We start from the raw sequence: 18,525 nt of genomic DNA, 5'->3' as shown, positions 1-18,525 counted from the left end.
TCCGGCCAACTGAACGGGTTCGATAATCGCCGAAGAGGTCCCGTAGCACGTATAAGAGGCGATTCCGAATAATCTTGAACGTTATTCGCAACGATCCGCGGTTGCGGGCACAAGTCCGCAAGTCTTCAAAGCGTTCACGTGCTCGCTCGTGTCAGTCAACGGAGTATAAACTTTCTAATTGAATTAGAGGTCGGCGCTCCCTTTGCCGTGGCATTTTACTCAGCGATCAAACAGGTTCTCCGATATGCCAATTTGAAGGTATTGTAAAGACATCGTAAAGTTATTGCACGTAGCCGGGCGAGGAGCGGTTATCAAGAAGATGTTATTAATATACTTTCGCGAAACTGAAATTTTGCTGTCAATAAATTTCGCGAGTAACTTCGTTGCGCTGAAATTGGCAAAAATATGAAACACCGCGAAAATTCAACTGCGAGCCTTGAACATTCGAGAAAATTTTACGTGGCTTCGACTCGTACGAAATTATGCTCGCGAAACATAAGCTACACAAGTTGCTCCTTTATAATATTTTTCTAAAGTTTGTCTTTAGAATATCTTCTTCAAACTTCCGTTCCTTCCGCGGTACAGTTATTTATCGCTGTAAAACAAATAATTAGAGCGGACGACATGAAAACCTGAAAAATCATAACTTTGTCGTTATGTCAGTTTGCTTTTCACGTACAGATATTATCGAAAATGCGTGGCAACGCGTTCTATGAGAATCACTGGCGTAGCGTCTGAAAGAGAACCGACAAAACGCGCATTACGGAAAACAAACATGTAACAGCAACGGTGTAAATCCATCTCATGCCTTATGATAGCGTCGCGTGTGCGCCGAGGGGAGAGCGAAACAGCCGCAGGATGGATAAATCCAGGGGAATCGGGAAGGCTTTTAGAGAAAAATGTACTCACCGCCATATCCTCGCTCCTGTAAGCCGTGAGGGTCTGCTCGTCCTGCAGGAGGACGCAGTAACAAGGTTCCCAGCAAGCCTCGCTGGCAGCCTCGCCGACGCAGCATTCGGCCTCTGCAAAAGAGAAAGATGGTCCCTCATGAATAACCCAGGCAAATAGACGACGGCACCGACGACACCATTGTGCGTGTCGTCGTTCTACGAGAAAGTATAGTCACTGGTCAAGAGAGTGACTCGCAAGGATAATAGACCGGGCGTCAATTATCCTTATGAGGAGGAGGGAGAGGGAGCGCAAGTCAAGAGAAATCATCGGTAATGACCGATCGGACGTGTATCCTCCCGCGAGCGGAGATATCGATTGCTTTTCCATAATTGCGCCGCATTCAATTGCGGTTATGACTTACGGAAATAGCATGCGTCGGAAAAGACGTTACGTCTATTATTGCAATATAACTATCTCGCGCGTTGCAGATCAAAGAGTTAGAAAGGATCGGTGTAATCACCTTCAGACGTTCGGGCAATTTCAGGATAGAAGAAAAAGCCCGTTGAAGAATGCCGCAATAATTCTAACTAATAAAAGCGTTCCTCGTTGCTGATCGTAGAGGACAAGTAAAAGAAGCCTTCGGTCCAACAACTTTTACTTCTCAGCGTTAAATATCTTGGAAATTGATGATGTCGACAAGATTTTATAATCTAAGTGTCGAGTAAAATGAAATTTGTACAAAGAATAAACTTCATTTCTCTCTGTTCTTCGCCGAAACTCGAATCAGTCTCCTGTTTTAATTGCATATAAGTCAGGAATGATCGATGTCCCTAAGGACTGAAACAATCGGCATTCCGCGAAGTCTATCTCAGCAGTAACTATATTTGAGCGATAGTTCCGCTACGTCCTGTACTCTAGCTATGATTTATGACGTGCGTACATAACCGTCTAAGATTTATGCGGAGACGCGTAACAACATTATCTAGAACATTCTTACAGGAAGCAAGAATGCATTACGATTGGAAACGCAAGCCGTAATGACTGATGTAATGAGCGAAACGCGTCCCCGATAGCCTGGGGAGAATGATTCTGCCACTAGAAAATTGTCGCTATCGTTCATTGTGCACAGGCGATCGATGCTTTTATGCGTAGACACTACCTAAGAGACTCTCTCCGAGTCGTGATAGCAAATTGTACATTCACGACACGCAATGAACGTCTTATTTATGAGGTGCCGCACACGCATGCGGCTTCTCATACATCTCTGAGGTGATTTCACGAGAAACAATAGCAGCATTTTTCTCGTATAGCGCCGCGAAAAGCATCGACTGAGAATCATGATTGCAATCGGAGCGCAGACAAAGCGTAAGTCGGGATATATCGATTTCACTCGGTATCGACTGACAATTGGGATTGCGTATTGTTTTTGCGAGAAACGAACGAAGGAGTGAAAGAGGGCAAAGGTAGACTCGGGTACAAAGCGATGAGTATAACAAAGAGGTTTTTTAATTCGACTATCGAAAACGCGCTCCCGAAAGCAGACGCAAATTGCAGTTTAGATATAACGTTGCTCAACCAAAAGAAAAGTGCACGGGAATGATCGTTCCCCGTTTTGTTGAACGATGATCGAATAATTTGATATCGGAACAACGAAATGAAAAAAGAATGTCATTTATACATTGTCGTGAATGTATGCGGAACGGATTCCTGGCTGCTCGCTTTTTATGAAAAGCAATAGCTCGGAAACGTCTTTGATGACATTGCGCTAAGTCATCGCTCCCTACCGTATATCAGAGAAAAACCGCGGGAACGTGATCGATATAAAATTATAAGGCACTCTATAGCGCCCCCATTTCCTCGGTCTTCTCGCACAGTCTTCTAACGCGCTGGGAAATGTAATTTGGCGCAGTCGATTACATCATCCATTATCGAGCACTTGTCCTTACAGCATGAAATCTTATCTTCAAAGCGTGAGAAACAAAGTTAGTAAATAAACGAGAAAAATCATTGTTTCTTAGAGATGGCGACAAAAAATGGTTAATAACATAGTTTGTGTAGATCGTGTAATCTGTCCAGAATATTTATTATAATAAAGTTAAGGGAATTCTCTCACACACACAGAGAGAGAGAGAGAGAGAGAGAGAGAGAGAGAGAGAGAGAGAGAGAGAGAGAGATTGCCTTTATGATTTCATAACATCTCGACCTATATTTCGCAATTTACTTAAAATTATTTCTTTTTTTTTTAATTTTTTCTACTCTTGGTTTCTACTTTTTTTATGCATATATCTCCGCATCAGGTATATGGGACCTACAGTTTAACGCCGATTCCGAACGGCTTCCACAAGGGGATTTTCATGGGAAGGTACTCTCGGTGGTTTGACTATTGCCTTCCGAGAGGTGGCGATCGAATAAAAACCAACAATTCTTGGTTGGATTTGAACTCGGATCTTCGGCTTGTTAGAGCAGCGCACATCTCTTTGCGCCACAATCGCCACAGTTTGATTTTATTTTGTTAGTATTAGTAGAGGAGAGTCCTCTATTATGGAATAGGATTCTAATATGAGATAGTAGGTTTTCAACGTCCAAGTTCAATCGCAAATCCTTTTTCGCAACGATTACACAATCTACCAATCAATTTTCCACTCAAGAACAAATTTCACTCCAAGGGCAATAAATTCATGGTGAAACCAACACAGACGGTGCCTATTAATTTAGCAGAAACTCCGCCATCTCATATCAGGAGCCTATCCCATAATAGGGAACTTTCCTCTATACAAAATTGCAAAGCATTCTAAATTTCCTACCTCAAAGTTAACAAAAATTCTGATTATCAATTATGGATCTGTCGAGTGACTTGAAATCCTCGTTTTTGCAGAATGTGATAGACGAACCAGGCTGATTACAAGAATATGTTTAAGACGGCAATGTGTAAACGAACGGTCTGCAGAAATGATTGATTTGGTACATTTAGAGCAGACTATTAACAGTAATAAACGCACTGGACAAAGATAAAGAGTGGAAGTCCCGCATGGCGATAGCCGTCATCCGTGTGCAATGTAGTCGGCATGTGCTTCTTATGAGTAAGATGGTAACACGCTGACAAATTTATGACTATTCGCTCGTTCCATCGCGCTTTATTTCTGATAATTTTTAATGGCGTGCCCGCAAGTCATACCGACATATGATTACGCACGGCTGCCATTTCCTCTGTTCGAATACCATGTTGTGCGCTTCAATTTGTACTACGCCAGCCAACGGTATTAGCGGTCTTGCGTAAGTATACATGTCTGTGGCTGAAGAGACGCTCACGGGGCTGACGAGCAGTGCCGCTGTTGATACCGTTGGATTCTGCGGTATACCCGTTTAGACGAACGTAGGCGTTAATTGCAACCGGCGCAGCCATGTACGCGAGATACATTATTGTGCAATATGTTAACAATGACACCACAGAAGACTGTAAATCTCTGTCACGAAGGAAAACTCGCGGATCCGACAGACGCGTAACTCGGCGACTTCTTATCGAACAAAGTATCACTTTTTTCTCGCAATCAATTGTTAATTATTTGAGAATAGTTCATTTTTACTAAACTGTACAATGGACTTTCTTTATTTCAAATTCGTAAAAGCCATCGTAAAATTTCCAAACCGACTTTAGTTTCAAATTCTATAATATGTACATTTTTTTACGATCTTGATACAAGTTTCATGAAAAGTTTTAGACACAACACCGTCGCGAGCCTTTTCGATGTGGTTTATTTGAACGTAAAAGCCCGGGAACAGCAGCATAAATCCAGCGCATCGCGCAGTAGTACACCCTCTCAATAACATCATCTTATTTTACTACTCCGAGTCTCTGATTCCGCGAATATTGAAAAATATACCGCGCCGCGCGGAAGCTACCCCTATTCCCGCGGGTACCGTCGCAAAAAGTTCCTAAATGATTAGTCTCGCTTGGCACTAAATTTTTCGTTACTTCCCGCGCTCGCCCTTTTCCATAATGGACGTCGCCTCTCCATATTCCGCCGCGCGCACGAGATATAGCATTACTTTTATAACCGACGAAATTGTTCGCCCAGCCTCCGAGCACTCGCGGCACTTTAAGGTTCTCGCAAAACTTTCGGCATCGCGCGCTTCCTTTTTTCCTCCCGAAATACACCGCTCGCCGGCCACGGCCGGGCTCTCCTCTCTCGCGGTTAGTTTTTCCCTATCCCTACTTCTTCCTCGTCGGTCTCGAAAAGTATAACGTTCAACTAAACGCTGTAATCGACCGACGTGGTCATCCGAAACGTTTGTATTTACACTGACAATTATCAAACACTGAGAAAAATTCCCATCGGATAAACCAATTAAATAGTGTTTCCGATGGTTAATTTTTCCGAATTACGTTTCTCGATTCAACTATGGATACATCCGATGAAAATCAGTTACCGATCAAATTTGATTGCAAAACCGATCATATTTTTCATCGAAGATACAATTTAATTCGATATATCCGTTTGTTATTGTGTAATTGGAATATCCGATTATATTCAATCGGACATTTGTCTCATTGTCAGTAAACGTTTGCGAAATAGTTCGTGTATGGCCATATGTTACAATAATTCCATTAGAGATTCATTCTGAAACTATAACTCATTATTTTTATATATAAATTTGACCAAAATGAGGTCTCGCTTATAACGTTTTATATTTTATTTATAATATATATTTGAAGATTAGATATTTATCTGACAGAAGATTAAAATCTCGGTTAAAATTTCGATCAACAAATTATTTTTACAAACTTGGACAAATTGTTTTTACATTTAACAAGTGTAAGAGATTTATGGCACAACGACACTCGGTCATGTTATTCCCAGTTTCATGAGCAACGACATTTTATATCATTCTGCCACGTCCTTTTGTCTTCGTAGCTGTCTCTGCAAATTATTCAGTAAGTTCTGAATTTCAAGATAAAAATCTGTTAGGATACACTTTCTTTTCACAGAGTTAACAGAAAAAAAAATCGTGCTCTTCCTTCGCTCGATAGATTCGCTTGTTGCCGGAAAATGGAAGTTTCAAGTATCAGATTTCAAGTGTCAATTCTACGACGTTTCTGTTATCAGAAATTCTCAAACTCTTGTCGACACTTTTCGCTGCGAGGAAGGACGCCGACATCGCATTTTCACTCGACGAAATCTCCACGCTGAAGAGCTCGGAAAGCATCGGGGAATGAATTTCACGAGATTGTACCGCGTCACGAATCTCCGGTTGCTCAATCCACGAATCTCATATGCGAGGTGCAAGCAGATAGTTTTTCGACGCGTACCCCTCGACGCACTTATGAATGCGCGTATGCTAAGTCCCGTCGCGAGGCCTCCGGCACGTATATGGCGCACAATGGACAATGCCGCGCCGCGCCGATATCGTGAGAGGCGATTCAAACCACCGCTCCGGCGATTACGATAACGATTAGGACTTAAACTCCGGCGGAAAGCTTCGCCGCTCTTTGGCGGTTGATCGATCCCGCACACCGCTCGACGTGTCCTTGAATTCTGAACAATCGATGCGTGCGCTGCATCGCGCTGATCGGCAAGGCGGCTGGGCGTAGTGAATGGGAGGCATGGAAAAGCTTTTTATTATATATCAAGCGTGAATTCCAAATGGCAAATGACCCTCGAATCCACCCACAAAACGCTGAGCCAGTTTTGCGTATCACGTCAATATTTTTAATGCCCATCAATTCTTTATATGCAAAAAGTTATTTATGTAAATGCTTAATAATTAAACCTTTTATGTGAGCTAAAAGCATTTGTTTATGTATGTAGAGGAAAGTCCACTATTATGAGATAGCGGAGTTTCTGCTAACATAGGCATCATCTGTTGGTTCCACAATGAATTTATTGCCCTTGGAGTGAAATCTGTTTAGTGGAAAATTCATTGTTAGATCATGTAATCGTTGCGAAAAAAAGATTTGTCATTGAATTTGAACGTTGACCTATCAATTTAATAGTAGAAGGCTTTCCTCTACTATTAAATTGATAGGCAAAATTTCAGTTATAGATCAAAGTCAAAGATGAATTATATAAATCCACAGATGGGGTATACAACTTATTGAAAAAATAGATATCCTGTAAGATATATTTAAAATGCTCAAATTAAGTGATTTTTCTATTTGCATTATTTGTTAGAATTAGATGTTAAATTAAAACGATTAATACCTGAAATATATGAACAATTCATGTATATTAATAGCGATTAACAATTTGTTATATAGTTTGATATTGCAGCAGGAAGGATAGATACAATTGTTTGACATTAATTAAACTGATGTTTAATTCATCTGTTATTATCGAATTTATCGGAGCACATGACATTGTGTTCCAACTGCATTAACTTTTACATGTAACTAACCGTATAGCTTTTAACGAAATTGCTCGATTAAAAATGCCAAATTATTCTATTGTAGCGAATAAGCAATTGAATTGAACAAGAAAATAAGTTTCTACAAGAATTCGATTTTATCGACTACGACGTGGAATCGCATGGTACAAAGTTTCTTCCGGAAAGGATGACATCGACGGAAGACGACTACAGATACTTAGAAGTTCCGCAAACTTCGAGATAGCTCCAGCGGAACGAACTATATATCGCGAGGGAGCAGAAGATAACGAAATTCACGAGACACCAGGTAACCGAGCGAGGGAGAAAAAGAAAATGACGAAGAAACCAAGGACGTAGCTACACATCTAGAAATAGAATCAAAGATGGACAGAAGAGACAGTTGGCAACGAGAAACATCCACCGTTCTAACGAGCAGCAGAGTTCTCTATGAATTTTCTGTATGCCGCACTAAACTTATGTACACGGAGAGAATTTTCTCTTAAAATTTATCCTGAAGATCATGTAATCACGGGAAAACATGGCATTTCAAAGAATTTTGTGAGGGTTTTTTTAAATGTTACCAGTAATTATACTTAGTATACATTTTACTAGTAGAATGTATGGTAAAATTTCAAAAGCTCTCATAAAGGTCTTCAAAATGCCATGTCGTTCCACAATTACATGATTTTCAGGGTAAATTTTAAGAGAAAATTCCCTCCATGCAGGAATCTTCTCTCATTTTTTTAATTCAGTAACATGAAAAGAGAACATTTCAGTGTTCGCTGTATCTAAAAAAAAAATTAATAATTGTCTTCTCCATGTAAATAATCCACGTGATAAGCTCAATCTATCGTTTACCTTCTCTTATATATTTTGCATATCTTTTTTTAAGTCACAATTCTTTTACAGTATCGAACGGTGTCTCAAAATAACGTGTCTCGACTCGCCGAGTCGAAGTATGATTCTCTCGACGTATAATAAGAAACTTTGTACGAGATTTTCCGGTCGACGTCTCTTTGTGTGGGGTAACGTTATAATGCATCGACGTAATGTATTTAAATATATTTATGGCGGTCGTAAATGCGAACAACGTGAAATAATATTTATACATCGATGTACGTGCGACGATACCGAACGAAACTCGGGCATACGAGCGTATCCGGGATCTTTTATTCATTTTTCTATCGATAAATGGTAATGGCACCATCGTAAGATCGATAAAACATTACGTAGCAGCTCTACCTTTTTGTTCGGGGAACTAGTCTCGTAAAATCAATACGACAACGTCGCTTCTGACTTTTACGCCTCAATGTAACCGGAAGACGCGAGTCCGTTCGTCTCTACATCGCGGAACATTACGATAACATAACGTAACCAATATTGACTAGAGCTTAGTGCACTTTACAGCCTAAATTCTTAATTATATAGCGTGATTGCCCTGCCGGAAATAATTCTACAAAAAAGAATAAAATATACTGCCAGAATCTAGGAAATTCTACGTAAATTTAAAAAAGTGTTAGAAAAATCAACATAAAAATGCTAGAATTGAAACACTTTTGTTAATTTTTGTATAATATTCTACGAGCAAGCAGATGTTTTCATTCTTTAAGATTTCGTTGTTTCTCTTTATCCTGAAAATCACGAGATCGTGGGACGACATGGAATTTTAAACTACTTTAAGAGAGTTTCCCGAAATTTTACCACACATTTTACTAACAAAATATACTAACAGTAAATATAATTACTAATGAAATGTATGGTAACATTTAAAAAAACTCATAAAATTCTTCGAAATGCCGTGTTGTCCCACGATTATATAATTTTCAGGATAAATTTTAGGAAAAGATTCCATGTCTGAATTTTATAAATCGATCGAGATTTATGAGATAGAAATCTACATATGAACGCAATGAAAGTATTGAGATTATTGTGGTGCTCGTGGCTCAGAGGGTTGTGCGCTGCTCTGGTGATCCGAAGATCCGGGTTCAAATTCAAGCAAAACATCGCTTGTTTTTCGTTCGATCGCTACCTCTCGAAAGAAAGCGGCAGCTCACCGAGAGTATCATCCTTATCGTGAGCGTTCGTCTACAGAGCCGTTCGGAGTCGGTGTTAAACTGTAGATTCCATATATCTGACGCACAGATACGTGCAAGAGGATTCACGATGCTCAAAAATCGTGCAAGGCGGTATTGGTTAAATCACCTGTCCGCCTTAAAATTCTACGACTTGTGAAATTTCGAGGAGGCCAGGGTCCTATATGGATCCTCTAGTGCCGAAACCGGCAATGATGAAGAAAAACCTAGCTATGAAAAGATATTTAATGAAAACATTTCTGTATGAAGCCGTAAACGATGTCTTTGGAATTGATGTATCGTGAAAAAGTTTCTCTCTCTTCTCTGAGTCTGTTGCAGTATGCTATAATTTTTGTAGGCTTGGACAGCACAAAGCGAAAGGTCTCAGGCTCGAATCCTGGTCCAGTCCCAGCTCCATTATTTTTGTCGCCAAAAATTATCAGGATAAATTTTAAGAGACTAGAAATGACAAAACGCGCGCTTTGCGACATTCGCGCTGGTAACATCTCTTTTTTAGAAAGGGAAAATTCTCTCCGCGTACTTTTTCCACAAAAAAAAGAAAACTGATTTGACTATATCAGATATCTGTCCATGCTATAAGTGTCACAGGTTAACGGCGTAAAGTGTTTTTGCTCGAATCTAGAATTTTACAGTTATTCTCCGTGCAAGCACCTGATCCTCACGATTTTATTTCGTTGCTTTGTCCCGGCATTGTTCCACGGCCATTGGTATGTCTTCGTCGATCTCGCAAGGTCTTGGTATCTGCATAACCAGCCAGCCACATCGAATAGTCGAATGCCGCGTAGGATCCCGAGAGAAATCGGGGACGCGACCAACAGTAGCGGAGTCATTTTTCCGCGGGAAAAAGGGACGTCGCGTAATAAAATCGGAAATATTCCGCCATCGCCTGTCCTTGAATCAAATTCTACCGCCCTCCTCGTAGCACGTGCGGGGTTTCTTCGAATTTTCCCTCCGTGTGTACGAACGCGTGTGGTGCACGCGGCGGCATCCCCGCGGGACTCTTCTCGGGAGAGAGAGAGAGAGAAAGAAGGGGGAGTCCTCGCAATAAATCCCAATTTCTGCGTATTCTATTTCAATCCATCTATTTTGAATGGGGTCGCGTCATATTCAACGTTCCCACTCTTCTCCACTCTTTTCAGGAAAGAGTTCACGCCCCTTCGCATATACGTGTAAAAAAATTCATATAAGAGGAAAGAGGTACATACGATCTCGAATAAATAAAATTCGCACATATGAAAAAATAATATTAGGTACTGAAAAAAAGTATCATGTATTATAATAAGTAATAGTGCATATTTTTTCTATTTGCTTATTGCATGTATCTTACTATACACGGAGAGAATTTTCTGTTAAAATTTATCCTGAAAATCACGCAATCGTGGGACAACACGGCATTTCAAAGAATTTTTTTAGAATACTTGAAATTTTACCATACATTTAACTAGTAAAATGGATTTTCTCTTAAAGTTTACCCTTTTTTGAAATTTTACTGTACTTTTACGAGTACAATGTATACTAACAATAAGTATAATTACTAGAAAAATGTATGATAAAATTTCAACAAAAAGTTCTTCAAAATGCCATGTAATAAATCTTTGATATATTGAATCTATGAAGATCTTATTGTATTTGTTTAAATCATCATGAGTCATGTAATCTGTACCGAAATTATTGCATTCTTATAACGCATCAGTTCTGTTGCACCTGCAATTCTCGCTCTTCGCCACCCCGTTTCTCCTCTTGTTCGCGCTTCTCGTTGTCCTTGCCGGCATTTTAGTAAAACAAATCTCCATCTACACAGCTACCTATTCGACGCGAAAAGTGTAAACCGTTTAATTTTACGCTTGACTCTCCCGCTCGTTCGTTAATATTCCATATCCGGCTGAAAGACCGCTGTGCGCGTCTCGAGTAGCGCGCACGTCTCTGCGCTCGTAGTCATATTTGCACGGGGACATGAAGACAGATGAGGGATGATGCTAGAGCGGGAGGTGGCCTCCTCCGGGCTCGTCACTCTCGAGATAAAGCCACGTCCTCACGTGCAAGAGTTACGGAAGAGGAGTAGCGTTCAGGGATGGTCGCGCGTGTCGCGACTAGGAAGTAGACGCTACTTGTCCCGCGGACTAATTAAATCCACTGAATAAATTAAGAGAATGTCGACACGCACGGTTTTATCGCCTGTTTAATTATGCGGAATTCTCTATCGGAAGGATCGAATCTGTTGTTTTTTTTGTGAGGTTTTTTTCGGGACGCATGCGGTCTCACGCGTGCGACTAATCGCATTTGCATGATGGGCCGACGAGTGCGCGAAGATACGTGAGGAAGGAACCGAGTCAAGTGTCGTAGAAAGAGGAAAAAGAGGACGGTGGCTTCGACCTCTCGAAACGATCACGAGACTCTAAATGAAAACCTTCGAGCGGAAAACGAAGAATGTCAAGTGAGTGTCGCCAGCGATACGACCAATTGCGCGCGCGTCAAGTATCGCGAAACTAAAGTGTCGAAAGATTTGCGCATTGCGACACTCGTGAGAATTTTATACAGACTTAAGTATTTATATATCAAGGATCATCGAATTTCAAAGAAGGAAAGAAAGTCCAAGTCCGCAAACAATATTAAATCAAACTTGGCTCGCAGGGCACGTTACAGCCGTCGTTCGTACAGAAACAGAGACGACCGTGGGCCCTCGCGAGAGTGTTGAGAAAAGACAAAGGGATGACAGGGCGAGAAGTCCTCCAGTTTTCCCAGTCGCCGGTAGCAGGGTCCTCCCTCCGAGTTGTGCGAGAGAACAACGAAAGCCCGGGCACGTGTATCGCGGAGTTGAATGCGCGCGTGCGCTTCTATCTCGACCCGAGATTATTTCTGCGGTCCTCATTAGGCTCACGTCGGGCCCGGATAGTTCATTACTCGCGATCTTATCTCTGACCCGTTTCCCCGCAAGAGAGCTTTTCCTCCCCCGCTTTCTCCCTTCACCTTCCGCCGTAATCGTCGTCCTACGCTGGCTCGCGACGCCCGCACCGCGATTTTCCGCGGCTTCTTTTTCACGCGAAGATACGCAAGCATGCATGCACAATCGCGACGTCCCATCGTCGTTAATTAATAAGCACGGTACGCGCGAACGCGCGTCGCCAAATAGTACCGTCAGCAACGGTGCCAATGACGTAGCATGGCACGCTGCAAGATCTGCAAGACTATTACAGTCATTAAGTAATTGGGCAGATACGCGAGTAACCGAGAGCGTACAACGTGTAAATTGCTACATGTTGTACGAGAATGAGATTACGACCTGTTTGTTTCACCAGAGGGAAACCTGAGAGCGGCCACGCCGGGCGTTTTACTTGATACCGTTTCAGGAAACCGTTTGGCTCGCACTTACGCCCATTTTTACTTTTGGAACTATTTTCATTACGCATTTTCTGATTCTGTCGATGAAATTTCCACTTGGTGCACGTCTGTGCGATGCAATCTGACATCTAATTTATAAAGTTTACATTGACTACATGAAAAAAGTTGATGTAACCATCATGGAGATAATTTATGTTAACGTAATTTTGAAATTCACAGCACAATCCTGAAAAATAGGCGTAGCATAAACACGCGCAAAATGCATAGCAATAAATTAATATATAAGTTTTTAAGAAGTTTATATTATGAGTTTTTTACTTCCAATTCATTTATTATACTCTATACATGTAAATTTATCAACATTTGACTCGTGAGATCTCTGCATGTAACAAATATACGAAGCGGGTGATTGCTCGTCAAAGTTGCTTTTTTTATTTGCACAAGTTCTTTAATTATAAACTCGTTGACGTTATTTGCTTACATGTATATTGCTTTTAGAATCAAATTGGAATCCACTCATAATATGTAATTATATTGTACATATTATACATATGTTCCTTCTTTATTTAGACTCCGGGTCAGAGTACAAAGTGACATAAAGGCTGGTCTACAATACGTGGAGTAAGCGTGGAGTAAGGAGTAAGGGAGAGCCCTAACTTCTAGCTTTTGATGTAAGGAAGCTGAAATACGGGCATAATTTTTAAAATATTTGTAACACTGATTGATGGCATTTTGATTCACCGAGAGTAACCACGTTTACGCAATTGTAGGATGGCCTTAAGCCTAAGGGCTGAAGTAGGAGTAAGAAATAAAATGAATTAATATTCCTTACTCCTACTCCTTACTCCACTTGTAGACCAGCCTTTACACCGGAAGTAGCCCTCTTACCTACCCTTACTCCTTACTCCACGCTTATTCCACTAATAGTTTACGACAAGATGTTACGTAAATTAAGGCAAAGAAAGAAGTGCTCGGAACATAAGTATCTCACCATTAACCTCACTTATGTTTCTGTCTTTCTCTATCTAATTTTATTAAGAAACGCTATAGTACGATTGAGCACCACTATGATTCTACTAATTCAGCAGTGAAAATTGAAATTCACTGAATAATTTAGTGACTAGCCACTGATTATCAGTGGTATACTTATCACTATTTGAAATAGTAGTTATACACTGATAATCGGTGATTTTTCACTGATTCATTTTTAGAGAGTAGATCACTTCGGGCTATCTATTAAACTTATACCTGTATTCAAAGATCAAGTCTTCGCTCTATTTACCTACACATGTAATATATACCATCCTACAGTATTGCACAAAACTCGTGTGAAGGGGCTCAAGAAAGTATCTAATACGCCTTATTAGAGTATGTTGTATTCTCTCCCTGGTAGCAGAGAGAGAAAGAGCGCTAGCAAGATTCTTTGATACAGGACTCACAAGATAGTTTTCCTCTAACCAAACCTTTATTGTTTCTGCGGAACAATTTCGTACTTACATCTGCTGCTGCTGGCGATCGGGAAAGAAATGACGAGCGCGCGCAAAACCACACGGGGGCGCGAGTTCCCACAAGAGAGACCTCTACCGTCCGCTATACCTCAGGCGGGATATATAAAACATGCTACTCAACAGAGTTTATTGCGAAGAAATTTATATCGAGACGACCACAGAGTTTATCTTATATTTCTTAGCTTTTTGTCTCTGATGTAGACAATAAGATTAGAATTTTTATTAGTCAATTCGATCCACCGAGATTATAGTCCGCGTATATATCTATTTCGAGTTGAATATAGTTTTCCCTCCGGTTTACCGTTCAACAGGCTTTCGAATTTATGTTTGTCTCTTTTGAGATTTATTAATTTTTCTACGCGACCTATCGAGATCTTAACTAACGGCCCGACCGTGGTCAAGGAAAGTGTCTCTACAGATTATTCCGTCGATATAACAATCACGCTTTTTCGTTCTTAATGATTCTTGATACTCGGTAATATGACTTGGATAATAAATCGAAAACTAAGGGGCTTCTTTAGAGAAATAATGAATATATCAAAATATCGGGACAACATTGCTCTCAATGGCGTACGTACACAGCTTTTATGAATGGATTGGCTTTATTTCCTTTGAACCTTTCAGATGAATTATCGGTTTATCAGCCTATAAACTATGTCCATGCCAGACGGAGGCGAGCAGCAGATTTCATCTGTCGCCTCGTACCACAGAAGTCGCTTCCAATAGAAGGTCTTCTGAGCCGTTCACAAAGGTGTCTATCGCTTTCAAAAGGCCACCTTCTCTCCGATCATCTGCGTTTTCTTTTTTTCAATCCGTTTCTCCGAGCGATTCGATATCAATCCACTCGTCTTTACGATTGGAAGAAGAGAAGAAACGGAATCCCTCTTCTATCAATCAACATATTACCTTCTTTTTATACGGAAATACAGCGGCAAGAATATATCCGTAATTATATTCATTAAAAAGTATTGGATTCAATTTATATAAAAATCATTTGGATTTTTTTACAAATTAAAATTTCGAAAGCTTGTGCTCGATATTAAATTATCTAAACGTAGATGTAAGTAATCCGTTTAATAAATTATGTTATTAAACTGTTATTAAAGAGAATAATAAATATATTATTCTCTTACAAATCAAAAGGGCCTCCACGAAGAACGTACGAATTCCAACTTTATCTTTTAATTGTCTTTCTTAATCTTCTCTTAAAAGCCGTTAGTTCAACTTCTCCGAACCCTTTGAGCTCTCGTTAACTTGCATAACTTTCTTACTCCGCGTAAAAAAATGAAGGTAAAGCCGTAATTGACTCGACATACAGTGCTTCCTTTCCATCCGATCTCTTATCAAGAAACTTAATTCCACGCCGACTGCGCGGCTCGGAATTCGCAGCAGTCTAGACCGGGAAATACTAATTCTGTTAGTAAACTTGGAATGACTCCGCTTCCCCCTCGGCGTCTCGCATTTCGAGCCGACAAACTGGCACAATTCCTTTAATTGTCAGTCCCAATTGTTGCGAATACTCGGAAATCTTCTCGGCACGTCGCGCCGCTGTGCCGTCGCGCGAATCAAATTGATCAAATCCAATTGGGTCAGCGGATTGTTTTCCGACTCTTATAGAAAATTGAAATATGTGGAGCGTGTGAAGCGGCTTTACGCGGTGTATCTATATCGAAGCACGAGTCGCAAGTGTGCCAATTTGCGAATGGTAAGCGAACGCGACGAACGACGCGACGTTTCGATTGCACGGTGACAGATCGTGTCGGCTGCGACAAATACGTCGCGTGCGCGTGTCGCGACCCGCAAATTGATCGCGCACGTACGCGGTGTCAATGAGAAACGGTGTCATTACCGTGTATGACATCCGACAATCGGTTAATTCAATCGCCTCTCAACTCGCGATTTCTATCGCGCGAGGAGTAATTTGATGTCAAGTGGCCGAGGGAATTGCTTTCGCTTTTTGCTCTTGTCCCTTCATAAAAGGCTCTTAAAAACGTAGAAATTATTAATACAACTTGGAGAGTCGTATTGCAACGTGATAAATGTATACAGACTCGCACGAGTATGAAATCGTTGCACACATGGCAAAGAATAAATTCTATTTAGAGAAAGAGAGAAGGAGCATCTAAAAGTCGCGATTTAAAGGCAGATCTTAATTACAATTATATTGTATTGTTAACTAACGAATGTAAGAAGAAAATTTCAACGAAAATATGAATCGTCCTGCCGACGTGACGATCAACGTATAATCCAACGTATATTCTGGGATTATTTCCATCAATTAACGCATCGATTAGCAGCAGAAGCGAGGAAGGGTGCTGGTTAGAAGCGAGATTTGCTGCCGTGTTGCTGCATGGCAGCCAGTCAAAACATCTGGCGTAATCGGAATGTCGAACCCGAACAATTTCCTGGTTTTAATGGAGCCGACGAACGCGACGCGTTCATTTCGTATAATTAATTTCTGTCGCCATGAACGCCTTCTTGCCATGAACGCTCTTCGTGCCATCCTATTTTGCCCGAAAACCACTTTTGTATTTACATTCGAGAGACAAAATGGGAATTAGATAATTTATCAGATCAGTAACAAACTTCGAAAGTAGTCATGGGTGCCTGAGGCAACGAGCATTTTACGTATAACGTTCGCGTCTCTTTTACTAAACTTTAAATTTTGCAACGTTCCATATTTTACTGGTTAAAAAATGGATTAAAGCTTCCTTAAAATCTATCCTTACAATAAAGTGATTTTGTAATTAATTATTCGTGAAGATCGCGAGGTAATCCAGGCTTACAAATCGTTAAATCACTTTTCGAAAATTCTCATAAGGTGTCTGTGCGACCAGACAAGCAAGCATTTAAATAAATAAATAAAAGGCGGCGGATACCCGATCCGTGCGACTGACACTTCCATTAAGAGAAAGAGAGAACTCGTTGCATCTGCAACGACAGAACATGCGGGCGGCGGAACGGGCTTTGCTGTGGAAGCAATGAGGAGATAGGTCAATCACTCGCACAATAGGACGTGTAAACTTTTTGCCCCCCTAATTTATTGAACACGTACCTATAGTCAATCTTCATTTACAAGCAGTTTTTAGATGACAGTGACGCTCGATATTAAATTTTTTTTACACAATATTTTAAGAATTTGTATAAACATTTGTCAAAAAGTATATAGTTATAATAAAAATTATATAAAGGTCTCACTTAAACATAAACTAGAGAGCCCAGCTTTAGTATTCAGCAATCGGAATATTGAGGTCGCCAGTTAATTCAAATATATTGTTAGATCTTAGATAACCTAGCATCGGATATCCTGGAAATATCCCAAAGAGCAAAACCGTATTGATCCATGAACTTTCCAATATCTATCTTTTCACAGTTCAATTTCCGTTTAAACCAGCTGCAATTGCAAGAGACAATTTTACTCGCGATATTTAGTAGACCGTAAACGAGATCGATTCTATAAAGGACCCTCGAGGTCAACGGTGAAAAAAAGTAGCAATCCTACTACTAGTAATAGGATCAATAATTTGCTTTCTATAAATGATACATTAAAAGTGTTCCTCGAAGTGTGCTGATTCTAAATTACAACTTGATTGTGCGAGCATTATACGAATTACCCACCTAACACGGACTCCTCATCACTATCGACGGTTAGACAATTAGGCCCGGTTTCACCAACGTTGTTTAACTTTAAGCTTAGCTTAATTCGTTCTTTGCCTCCTTTCAGCTGTTACTTTAGAAAGGGACAAACGTGAATTAAACCCAGATTAAAGTTAAACGACGTCTGGTGAAACCGGGCTTTCGAGTTTTTTCGACGACGTCGAAAAATTTGAAATGGAAGATGATGAAGTTGATATAAATCCGAGTCACGCTTGATTGATCAAGATATATCGATTGATTGCGCCGCGATGAGCACCGCATCGATATTTTTAATTGTCCGCGTGAGTGATTCCACTGATGATCTCCTCATCCGATACCGATCTGACTTATAACAAGAAGCACTCGCCCCGGTGTGGCTACTCCACACAGAGGCTCTCACAATAACTCAATACACGCGTGCGTCGCGGAAATAGCCCGCAGGACTAATGGAATTGGTGCAGTCAATCGGACGCCGCGACGTTCTCTCATTTATCCGGTCGGCCGCGTAAAACGACCTTTTCCTCGACTTCGCTCTCAGTTTGCGAACACTGCATTGAATTATAACGCAGAAAGCACAACTTCGTTAAATCGCACAAAAGATTCAAAGGGCGTGTAAAGTCACAAACGTGAACCGAAAATTAAATGCGATGAATGGAAATGGTGTGTCGACGTTTGAAGCAAAATGAAACTGAATG

The 18,525-nt window shown here is 40.6% G+C and overlaps 1 protein-coding gene across 4 annotated transcripts in view; it reads right to left on the bottom strand.

Moving 5' to 3' along the window:
• LOC105564698 (probable Ras GTPase-activating protein) overlaps positions 1-18,525 on the bottom strand; it is a 372,283-nt gene that overhangs the window by 212,114 nt on the left and 141,644 nt on the right. For all 4 annotated transcript variants that reach the window (XM_012017274.1, XM_012017271.1, XM_012017273.1 and 1 more), the window contains one exon: positions 910-1,022. In XM_012017274.1, the coding sequence (XP_011872664.1) occupies positions 910-1,022 (113 nt within the window). The remainder of the gene's footprint in view (positions 1-909; positions 1,023-18,525) is intronic.

Source organism: Vollenhovia emeryi, unplaced genomic scaffold (assembly GCF_000949405.1).
Source record: "Vollenhovia emeryi isolate VEMERY1.0 unplaced genomic scaffold, V.emery_V1.0 DF939160.1, whole genome shotgun sequence".
In the NCBI taxonomy this organism is placed as follows: Eukaryota; Metazoa; Arthropoda; class Insecta; order Hymenoptera; family Formicidae; genus Vollenhovia; species Vollenhovia emeryi.
The sequence above is the reverse complement of the archived record's forward strand: the minus strand, read 5'-3'. Positions and strand labels throughout refer to the sequence as shown.